Here is an 11259-nt window from a genome sequence, read left to right as displayed (position 1 = left end):
GCAATTCTTTATAGGTTTATTCAACGATCTCTTTTAGGAAAGATCGCTTCAATTAAGATGAATGTTCTACCTAGAATTCTATATTTATTTCAAGTGATCCCAATAAAACCGGGGAAGAATTTCTTTAAGGATTTCAATAAATTAATAGCAGACTACATCTGGCAAGGGAAGAAAGCAAGAATTAAAATAAAACACCTACAAAATACAAGAGAAAGAGGAGGACTAGCACTACCGGACTGGGAAACATACTATAAAGCATCAGCACTGATTTGGATTAAGGAATGGATGGAACTTATAAATAAAAGATTACTAAATTTAGAAGGATTCGATCTACAATGAGGATGGCACGCATTTCTATGGGAGGGCACCGATAAACGACATGGATATTTCCAGAGGCATATTCTTAGACAAACATTATATCAGACATGGCAGGGAATTAAAAAAAACACACTACAATAAAATTCCGGAATGGTTATCGACCATGGAAGCTCAGATCTACCCAAATGCCATGGATATCATCAAAATGAAAACCTATAAAGAACAGTGGAAATTTTTAAGAAGATGTTGGATAACCATTTGTCTGAAGTGGTGTAGGGTTTTTCTGCCTAACCAGGGGGTTGGACTAGAAGACCTCCAAGGTCCCTTCCAACTCTGTTATTCTACTCTACTCTACTCTACTCTACTCTACTCTACTCTACTCTACTCTACTCTACTCTATATCTAAATAGTAGTATTATTGTTATTAGTATTTTGTATAAAGTAAATTAACCCAGACAATGTACTATTCACTAAGTACTTTTCAGGATGACAGGAAGGCTAGTTGATGAATATTGCTGATTTAGAGGTGGTTTTTTATTGCTCCTGAGTAAACAAGCAGAATTTCTCTGACTTCATTGGCTCGATGCCGTCACTTACCCAGAAATTTCAAACTTGACACGTTGGTTCAACTTTACGAAAAGGAAATGGGAGTTCCTCTTTTGCTCCTCCCTCTGGAGGAAAGATCTGTTGGGCAAAACCGAAAGTCACCTCAGATGACTCTTCTGCTGCTATCAGCATGGCTGCCTTGAGGTCCTTCAAGATAATCTGTGGTGCACTTCAGCTGCTGCTGCTCCTCCTTCTGCAAGATCTGGGTGAGTGTTGGCAGTTGAGATCAGACAGATTCCATCCTCAGATCTGCTACTGGAATAAAATCCAGTGCAAGGTGAATATTAAGGTGGCTTCAAACCTGATGGGCTTCTCTGAACATTGAGATGATTCCACAGCAAAGACCAGTGCCAGATGTTAGGTTTGGGGAGGAGAAGGCTTCTTCCATTGCTTCCCACCCGAGTAGTTACGTGAACAAGTTGAGGAAGATCATTAGAGCTCTGAAGTTCTGTAGATCAACTGGGGCCACCTGGTTTGATCTGGTATGGACACCTTCAACCTCTGATAGATTCCAACATCTGGAAAGGAAGGGACCTTGGACGTCTTCTAATGCAACCCCCTGCCAAAGGCAGGAATCCTCATATCATGTCAAAAAATGGTTGTCCAATTTTTTCTTAGAAACTTACAGTGATGGAGACCCCACAAGTCCTGGAGACAATCTATTCCATTGGTTAATCCTTCGCACTGTAAGGAATTATCCAAAGAGACATGACCAATAGTTCTCAAGAAAAGTGGTAAACTCTTTCTAGAGTCAGTGTATGGTGACTTTGTACAGTACAGAGTGTTTTTCAAAGGAAAAATCAGAAAGTCCAGTTGCCTCTTGAAAAAGCACCTTTGGGACAACCATAGAATAGAATAGAATACTTTATTGGCCAAGTGTGATTGGACACACAAGGAATTTGTCTCGGTGCATACGCTCTCGGTGTACATAAAAGAAAAGATACATTCGTCAAGAATCATAAAGTACAACACTTAATGAAAGTCATAAGGAAACAGTCAATATAAATCTTAAGGATACCAGCAACAGGTTTACAGTCATGCAGTCATAAGTGGGAGGAGATGGGTGATGGGAACGATGAGAAGATTAATAGTAGCGCAGACTTAGTAACTAGTTTGACAGTGTTGAGTGAATTAGTTGTTTAGCAGAGTGATGATCTCTCTTGACGATCAGGCAACTCAGCTGGGATCATCAGAGAGGCTTTTCAAAGTATTTTTCTTACCACTTCTTCAGCCGAAAAGGTTGCCGAAAAAAATGCTTTTGAAAAGCCTCTGACGATCCCAGCTGAGCTGTGCGATCATCAGAGCCTTTTTTTTTTTTTTTACATTTAAAAGCATTTTTTCGGCGGAAGAGGTTGTAGAAAAAATGCTTTTAAAAGTAAAAAAAAAGAGCCTGTGATGATCGTGCAGCTCAGCTGGGCATGGGGGGGGGGGGGCGAGGGGGTGTGCAGGGATTTTTGCTACCGGTTCTCTGAACCAACTGCCGCCATCGCTACCGAATCGGGCGATCCGGTCTGAACCGGGAGCATTTCACCCTGGTCACCATACTACAAAAAGGATGTTGAGACTTTGGAAAAAATTCAGAAAAGAGTGACTAAGATGATTAACCAGGGGTGTGTGTGTGAGGTCATCCCAGGATCCAACACAAACTTCAGCATCAACACCCAACCATCTGCCTTGAAGATATCTACTGTTGTGTGAAGTTCATACCTAGTGTCTCAGAAAGAGAACTGGTTTCAAGGAAAAGCATTGTGGTCTCTGTTCTGTCCCCGTCTCACACACGCACACAAACAGACAGCTGGGGGTTAAATAAACTGGCAGACAACAAATTCTTTCGATAAGAGGATTGGCAGCAACCCAGTAGCTGCTTGCCAAGAACTTTACTCATAAACAAGATTCACACAGTTCAAGAATTGTCAAGTCCAGTCCGTAATTAAATCCAAGGCAGATAATGTTGTTTCCAAAGATGCAATGTGACTCGATAGTAGTTAGTTTTGTCCGTCTGTGAATGGCCACATCACCCCCTTTTATACCCTGTGGGGTGTGGTCCAGTGACTCAGCCTAATCTCTGGCACGCCTCTTCTTCTGTTGTGCGTGATTATCTCTGCAACGCTGTCAAGGATCCAGCCAAGACTCATCTCCCTCATTACTGTCCACCTGTTGCTGCGTGGACATGCTTGGCCCCGGGCCTATCTCTTGCCTTTTGGCGGACACCGAAGGCATTGCCAGAGAGGAGGGTCCTGGAGAGGGAGGCCTTGCCAACTCCTCTCCTTCACTCTCGGAGTCCTCTCCTGCTGATGACACAGGCTCAGGTAACGGAGCCACAACAATCTCCATGGTTGGTAGGTAGACCCCATCCCTATTGATTTCCAGGGATGGAGGGAGGGAGATATTCCCAGTCAACTGAGAGACACATGGGAGTAAATCCCATGTTTGGAAGCTGGGTCTCTGTGACCAAAAACACTCTTGGAGGCTCCTGTGTTGTTTCTGAGGAACGTCAATTGATGTGTCTCTACTTTCTCCCTCAGTTGAACCATCCCAGCCTCAGATTCGTGGCCCACCAGGCAGAATCACGGCAGGATCTCGGGCCTCTTTTCAATGCTTTGCATATAACTTCCCTTCCAAAGACATGAAAGTTGTTTGGATGAAGGATGGGGAAAGGATACCGCCTAACCAGACCAAAATCTCGCCTACTGAATTTAAGGGGGAAGGGACGTACCGTGTGACAAGCAGTATGGAAATCCTGCTTGGACAAGGAGATGTGAAGTCACAGCTGAGCTGCCAGATGCATCACAACTCAACTCAGAAGTTTTCGGAGAAATTCCGACTTGGTGATGTCTTAAGAGGTAGGTGAACCTTGGGTTGCAGAGAGGGAGGAAGTTATGGAGTCTTCACCTGCATATATATTACAGTATATATACAGTCATGGCCGTAAATGTTGGCACCCCTGAAATTTTTCCAGAAAATGAAGTATTTCTCACAGAAAAATATTGCAGTAACACATGTTTTGCTATACACATGTTTATTCCCTTTGCGTGTATTGGAACAAAACCAAAAACGGGAGGAAAAAAAGCAAATTGGACATAATGTCACACAAAACTCCAAAAATGGGCTGGACAAAATCATTGGCACCCTTTCAAAATTGTGGATAAATAAGATTGTTTCAAGCATGTGATCCTCCTTTAAACTCACTTGGGGCAAGTAACAGGTGTGGGCAAAATAAAACTCACATCTGAAACCAGATAAAAAGGAGAGAAGTTCACTTAGTCTTTGCATTGTGTGTCTGTGTGTGCCACACTAAGCATGGACAACAGAAAGAGGAGAAGAGAACTATCTGAGGACTTGAGAACCAAAATTGTGGAAAAATATAATCAATCTCAAGGTTACAAGTCCATCTCCAGAGATCTAGATTTGCCTTTGTCCACAGTGTGCAACATTATCAAGAAGTTTGCAACCCATGGCACTGTAGCTAATCTCCCTGGGTGTGGACGGAAGAGAAAAATTGATGAAAGGTGCTAACGCAGGATAGTCCGGATGGTGGATAAGCAGCCCCAGACAAGTTCCAAAGCAATTCAAGCTGTCCTGCAGGCTCAGGGAGCATCAGTGTCAGCCCGAACTATCCATCGACATTTAAATGAAATGAAACGCTATGGCAGGAGACCCAGGAGGACCCCACTGCTGACACAGAGACATAAAAAAGCAAGACTACAGTTTGCCAACATGTACTTGACTAAGCCAAAATCCTTCTGGGCAAATGTCTTGTGGACAGATGAGACCAAGATAGGACTTTATGGTAAAGCATATCATTCTACTGTTTACCACAAACGGAATGAGGGCCTACAAAGAAAAGAACACAGTACCTACAGTGAAATATGGTGGAGGTTTACTGATGTTTTGGGGTTGTTTTGCTGCCTCTGGCACTGGGTGCCTTGAATGTGTGCAAGGCATCATGAAATCTGAGGATTACCAACGGATTTTGGGTCGCACTGTAGAGCCCAGTGTCAGAAAGCTGGGTTTGCGTCGGAGATCTTGGGTCTTCCAGCAGGACAATGACCCCAAACATACATCAAAAAGCACCCAGAAATGGATGGCAACAAAGCGCTGGAGAGTTCTGAAGTGGCCAGCAATGAGTCCAGATCTCAATCTCATTGAACACCTGTGGAGAGATCTTAAAATTGCTGTTGGGAAGAGACGCCCTTCAAATAAGAGAGATCTAGAGCAGTTTGCAAAGGAAGAGTGGTCCAAAATTCCGGGTGAGAGGTGTAAGAAGCTTATTGATGGTTATCGGAAGCGACTGATTTCAGTTATTTATTCCAAAGGGTGTGCAACCAAATATTAAGTAAAGGGTGCCAATGATTTTGTCCAGCCCATTTTTGGAGTTTTGTGTGACATTTTGTCCAATTTGCCTTTTTTCCTCCCGTTTTTGGTTTTGTTCCAATACGCACAAAGGGAATAAACATGTGTATAGCAAAACATGTGTTACTGCAATACTTTTCTGTGAGAAATACTTCATTTTCTGGAAAAAATTCAGGGGTGCCAACATTTACGGCCATGACTGTATATAATCCTGATTGTCCAAGAATTGTTTCATGTTGCTTTAGTGATGTGCTCTGTTTTTTCCTTTGTATTTTTTTGCTCAGTGATTTTGCACGCTGCCCAGAGTCACATGATTTGAGTTGGGTGGCCAAATATATGTCATCGAAAGAAGGCAGGTGAGAAGCTGACATCCAAGTGTAGAAAGTTAGCACCCACCCCTTTCCTAGAAGAATGAAATGTTTTGAGAAATGTTAAAAAGGCAGAATATTATATTTCCCTGGATGATAAAAGAAGAAACGTGTTTTAAAAACAGAAAGCAGCTACCTGCCCCCCCCCGATATTTGGTGCCCTTTAAGAAAGACTGGGCCAGCCTATTTACAAGACAAAAGACCTCCAGCTTCAGGGTGATGAGATTAAGACATGACCCCCACAGGACATAATAGGATTAACCCATTTAGCCACAGAGCTCATCACATTGCACAATCTCCTAAGGACATTGCATCAGCAATCCAAACTTCAACCAAACCTGGGACTCAGACAACCCACAAAGTTAGCTACAACAGCCAATAGAACACATGTTGTTGCACAGGAACAGGAAGCTCAAGTGCAAAGTGCAAGAGAAGCTATAAATACCCCCCCACTCTCAACTCCATGTGGTCAGCTGCATCAGAAGCACCCATGTGCTTCTGCTTCATCATTAAACCATCTTTCCAATCAGCCTCCATGTTTCCAGTGTCTTTCTCCCGGCCTGGAACTGAACCAGATGGAGATTTCTTCCAACAATAGGAATGGCAGGATAGGAATCTAACAAGCTAATCTATCTACGGGACCGCCTACTACCACCAATAGCCTCCCACCGGTCGGTACGCTCTCATAGAGAGGGGCTCCTCCGGGTGCCGTCGGCCAAACAATGTCGACTGGCGGCCCCTAGGGGGAGGGCCTTCTCTGTGGGGGCACCTACTATCTAGAACGAGCTCCCCCCCGGAGATACGGAGGATCCCGGATCTGCGCACCTTCCGCCGCGCTCTTAAGACCTTTTTATTCCACCAGGCGGGCCTGGCCAAATCTTTTCCTTCTTTTTAATTATGCAAATTTTAATCGGTTTTTTAAAGATTGGGGTGTTTTAATCTGTCTGGGCCAAGTTGTTTAATTCGATTTTACTTTGTTTTTAAATTTTGTATCTATGTATTTTTACTGTTTGGCTGTTCACCCCCCTGAGTCCTTCGGGAGTAGGGCGGTATATAAATCAAATAAAGTAAGTAAGTAAGTAAGCCCATCTGACATAAATAAATGGGGGCAGAGATTTGCTGAACTTTGGATGGGGTTCCTTATTCCTTTCCTTTTTAATAGAGTTCAGTTCCGATCTTGGGTTTCCTGCCACCAAGCTCAGGATTTTATGCAATCAGGTTGTGTTCCAAGAATTTACTGGTTTCCTCAATGCCTCAATTGGAGAGAAGAATCAGTTGGTCTTCTACCATCTTCTGCATGCAGGACCCATGAATCTGAAGCTCTTCTGACTGATTATTTTTTGCTTTCTTTGCTCAGTTCCTCCCAAAATGCGTCTTGCGACCATTCCACCTTCCCCCATCCAGCTGAACGCCAGAGTGATGGTCGCTTGCCACGCAGAAAGCTTTTATCCAAATGATGCCAAAGTGGAGTTGTTTGCCAAGAATGCCTCAAGTAGAACAGGAATGGTTTCCTCAAGAATTTCAAATCGTGATGGGACCTTTTCCATCAAGAGCTACCTGGAGGTGTTGGCCACCAAAGGCAGGAACTCCTCCCTGTTCCATTGCCAGGTCCATCGCGATTCCCAGCCTCTGCTCATTGAAACCACCAGCCTCTTCATTATGAGGCCACTTAAAATATCAGAAAGTAAGTGTGGACTTTCTAAACTTTCCTTCAGTGGTTTTATTAACTTATAACCTGCAGGGTTGTCTGTTTTTTTTTTTCCAGATTTGTTTTACACAATATAAAATTTGTTTTACACTATATGAAATTAGGCATCAGGATAGGTCATCCTCGATTTACGACCAACATTGAGCCCATATTTTCTGTTGTTAAGCGAAACATGTGTTAAGTGAGTGTTGCTTCATTTTGACGACCTTTCTTGCCACAGTTGCTAAGTGAATTGTTGTACCCAGAGGTGGGCTGCTGCCGGTTTAGACCAGTTCAGGTAAACTGGTAGTTCTGAGCAGCACCTTCTTAATGGGCACCAAATATCTGTTAGGGGGCAGGGAGCTGGGACTGAGTTTATGTCTTCCTTAAGCTTTCCATTTCTCTTTTAGGGGGAATATAATATTTTTAAATATGTCTCAAAATATTTCATTCTTCTAGAAGGGGTGGGGTGCTAGCTTTCTACATAACTAAGAACTGGGACCAGTGGTCCTGCTGCCATCTTTTCATTTTTTTAAAAAAAATCTGTATAATTTTTATTGAAATTATCAAAGTATAAAATAAAAGTAAAACTAAAGAAAGAGAGAGAAGGGGAAGAGAGAATGGAGTAGTGAAATCACATCCACTATCCTAGGCTTCTTCAGACAGCAAGCATGCGTTTTGCTGCCTATGTGGATGTGATTTCACTGAGCTATGGCTGCAATTTGAGAAACTTGGTTTACGTAGGAAAATACCCAGTTGAAGAAAAATACATACAAAAACCTACGATAACATATATGTGTGTGTGTGTGTGTGTGTGTGTGTGTGTAGTTAATATTTCAGGTTTCTTCCCGTGTAATTGTGGATATATCCCTAAAAGGGTAGAAGCGACGTTTCGACAGAATCCCATAAAAAAAAACTTACATAAACAAATATATATATATATATATGTATATATATTTGGTTATTTGGGTTTTCTCCCGCGTAAAATTGGAAATGTCTTGGCGACATTTTGACGAAGTCTCATTCGTCATCTTCAGGCTGGTACAAATTGCTCCTAGAAGCACGAAGCCGAAAACACCAGCCTGAAGATGATGAATGAGACTTCGTCACATGACGAATGAGACTTCATCAAAACATCGCCAAGATACTTCCAATTTTACGCGGGAGAAAACCTGAATAACCAAAGACCTACATACAAACACCTGCAAAAACCTCAGAAAACAAATATATATGTATATGTATATGTATATGTATATGTATATGTATATGTATATGTATATGTATATGTATATGTATATGTGTATATATATATATATATGCAGGAATTGGGTAAGTCTAGTGACTAGAACAGGACCAGTGGTAGGATTCAAATTTTTTTTACTACCAGTTCTGTGGGTGTAGCTTGGTGGGCATGGCATGGCTTGGTGGGCGTTGCAGGGGAAGGATAGTGTGAAATCTCCATTCCCACCCCACTCCAAGGGAAGGTTACTGCAAAATCCCCATTTCCTCTCGATCAGCTGGGACTCGGGAGGCAGAAGATAGATGGGGGCGGGGCCAGTCAGAGGTGGTATCTACTAGTTCTCCAAACTATTCAAAATTTCCGCTACCGGCTCTCCAGAACTGGTCAGAACCTGCTGAATACCACCTCTGAACAGGGGTATCAAACTCAGGGCCCGTGGGCCCCATCTGCTCTGTAGGGTGCTTAGATCTGGCCCAAGGGGGCCAGGAGGAGGACTGCGTGCTGCCTTCCTGGGCTCCATTTTTGCTGGCAGAGGGTTGCAGGAGGCTGTCTCAGCTGAAAATGGAGCTCGGGAGCCTGTTTTCACTGGCAGAGTGCTCGGGCCTCCACAGGTGCCCCCAACACGAGTGAGGTCGAGCTGGCCATGCCCACCTTGCCACGCCCACGCCGGGCCCCCGAGGTCAAACACAACCCTAATGCGGCCCTCAATGAAATCGAGTTTGACACCCCTGGAATAGAAGGACTAAGGGTGACACGATCGCAGTGTTCCAATATTGAGGGGCTGCCACAAAGAAGAGGGGTCCTTTCCAAAGCACCAGAAGGCAAGACAAGAAGAATTAAGGAGAACCTTCCTAACAGTGAGGACAATTAACCAGTGGAACAGCTTGCCACCAGAAGTTGTGGGTGCTCCATCACTGGAGGTTTTTAAGAAGAGACTGACCAACTATTTGTCCACAATGGCATAGGCTCTCCTGCTTGAGCAGTGGGTTGGACTAGATGACCTCCAAGGCCCCTTCCAACTCTGTTATTCTATTTTGTTAATCCTCTGTCTTTTCTCCACAGACTCCCAGGAACAATCCATCATTTTTCTCTGCATCGCGCTTTTCCTGAGCCGAGTAGCCATCCTTCTTTTCATCTCTTGCCTTTTCCTAACCAAAGTGTTTGGACGCAAGAGGACAAAATCTCGTTCAATTACATCCCAGGAAGTGAGACAGTCTGGAACTTCAAGTTAGGGACTCCTGTTCCGCACAGATTTTCAGGATGAGAAAGGATCCGATTAGGGAATCAATAATAATATTATTAAAGTGCTTGTATCATGAGTGCTTTACTCTCCCAAATGTGAAGCCTGTGAAATCAATACGGAGATTAAAAATAAAAATAACCTTTCTTTGTTTTGCCATGTCTGGGACTTAATCGAATTTTTCTTGAAATGTAAATGCTCATTCTTTATAAGAAAGAAAGAAAGAAAGAAAGAAAGAAAGAAAGAAAGAAAGAAAGAAAGAAAGAAAGAAAGAAAGAAAGAAAGAGAAAGAAAGAAAGAAAGAAAGAAAGAAAGAAAGAAAGAAAGAAAGAAAGAAAGAAAGAAAGAAAGAAAGAAAGAAAGAACTGAAGAAATTGTTCTTTTGGACATGCATTGAAATGATTAGGAAAGAAAGAAAAATAAAAAGCGGTTTGCTTACAGAAGGGTCATGAAACTATGAATTGTTTGTGAGGCTTATTCTGCTAAATTAGTAGCTTGGTCTTTTTCTTTCTCTTGTGTTTAAATAGCCTCACTACACTTTTATTCTATTACAAGCAATATTCTGGTTTTTGACTCCCTCTTGTGGTTAAACATCAAAATATCCCCACATAGTCAGGAAGTTTTAAGACTGATGTCCTATTTGGAGAAGGGCGGTATAGAAATACGAACAAATAAAATAAATAAATAAATAAATGTTGATACCTGATTAAACAACTTCAGTTAAAATTGGAAGGTTTTTTTTAAAAAATCCCACAATAAACTTTCTGAAATAACCACTTATAAGCAGTGGTGGGATTCAACCGGTTCACACCGGTTCAGGTGAACCGTTTGTTAACTTTTTGTGCAGTTCAGCGAACCGGCAGATCCCACCACTGGCTGGCCCTGCCGCTTGACTGTCCTCTCCCAGTCACTCCTCGCCTGGCCTGAGAAGGTAAGGGCGATGGCAGGAGAGGGAGACTCGCTCCGGGTGTGGCTAGAAATCTCCACCATAGAGGATTGGTACAAGAAATGGTGCAAGGAGTAGCGCAGCCCTCACCGGCTGGAGCGAGGTAATGGCGCTGTTGTGTAGTAGTAATTAGTAGTAAGTAGTAAGCTTTTATTGCGGTCAGAGACCAAATTAAAATAGACAAAGAAAGGGAGCATATTTTACAATTATGGATAGATCATGGGACAGTACACCATCTACTGCCTCAAATACAATCTGTACTGTCAATACTAGTGATCCTCTGCCGTCAACTTCTCTCTCAAAGGATGCAAATGTCCAGCTGTCTGCAAGGAATATAAATCCTTCCATTCCCCACCACCCAGTCAGAGATGAAGAAGCTTCTTGGAAGAGAAACGAAAGATCTTCAAAGAAAAACCAGAAAGTCCAGTCGCCTCTTGAAAAAGTATAGTTTGAATTGTAATATATTCTTAATTCAATAAAATTTCATTTAAAAAAAAAAGA

General features: G+C 42.6%; 1 protein-coding gene across 1 annotated transcript; it reads left to right on the top strand.

The window, feature by feature from the left end:
* The first annotated feature begins 1054 nt into the window (after positions 1-1054).
* LOC117658356 (tyrosine-protein phosphatase non-receptor type substrate 1-like) lies at positions 1055-9888 on the top strand. The gene is made up of 4 exons (XM_087888867.1): positions 1055-1130; positions 3450-3767; positions 7003-7329; positions 9635-9888. Exons 1-4 carry the CDS (start codon positions 1055-1057, stop codon positions 9802-9804), a joined length of 891 nt encoding a protein of 296 aa, XP_087744993.1. The 3' UTR covers positions 9805-9888.
* The last annotated feature ends 1371 nt before the right edge of the window (positions 9889-11259 follow it).

The sequence above is a fragment of the Pantherophis guttatus genome, chromosome 3 (genome assembly GCF_059756535.1).
Source record: "Pantherophis guttatus breed Tessera chromosome 3, ASM5975653v1, whole genome shotgun sequence".
In the NCBI taxonomy this organism is placed as follows: domain Eukaryota; kingdom Metazoa; phylum Chordata; class Lepidosauria; order Squamata; family Colubridae; genus Pantherophis; species Pantherophis guttatus.
Note: the sequence above shows the minus strand (reverse complement) of the source record. Positions and strands in the feature narration are given on the sequence as shown.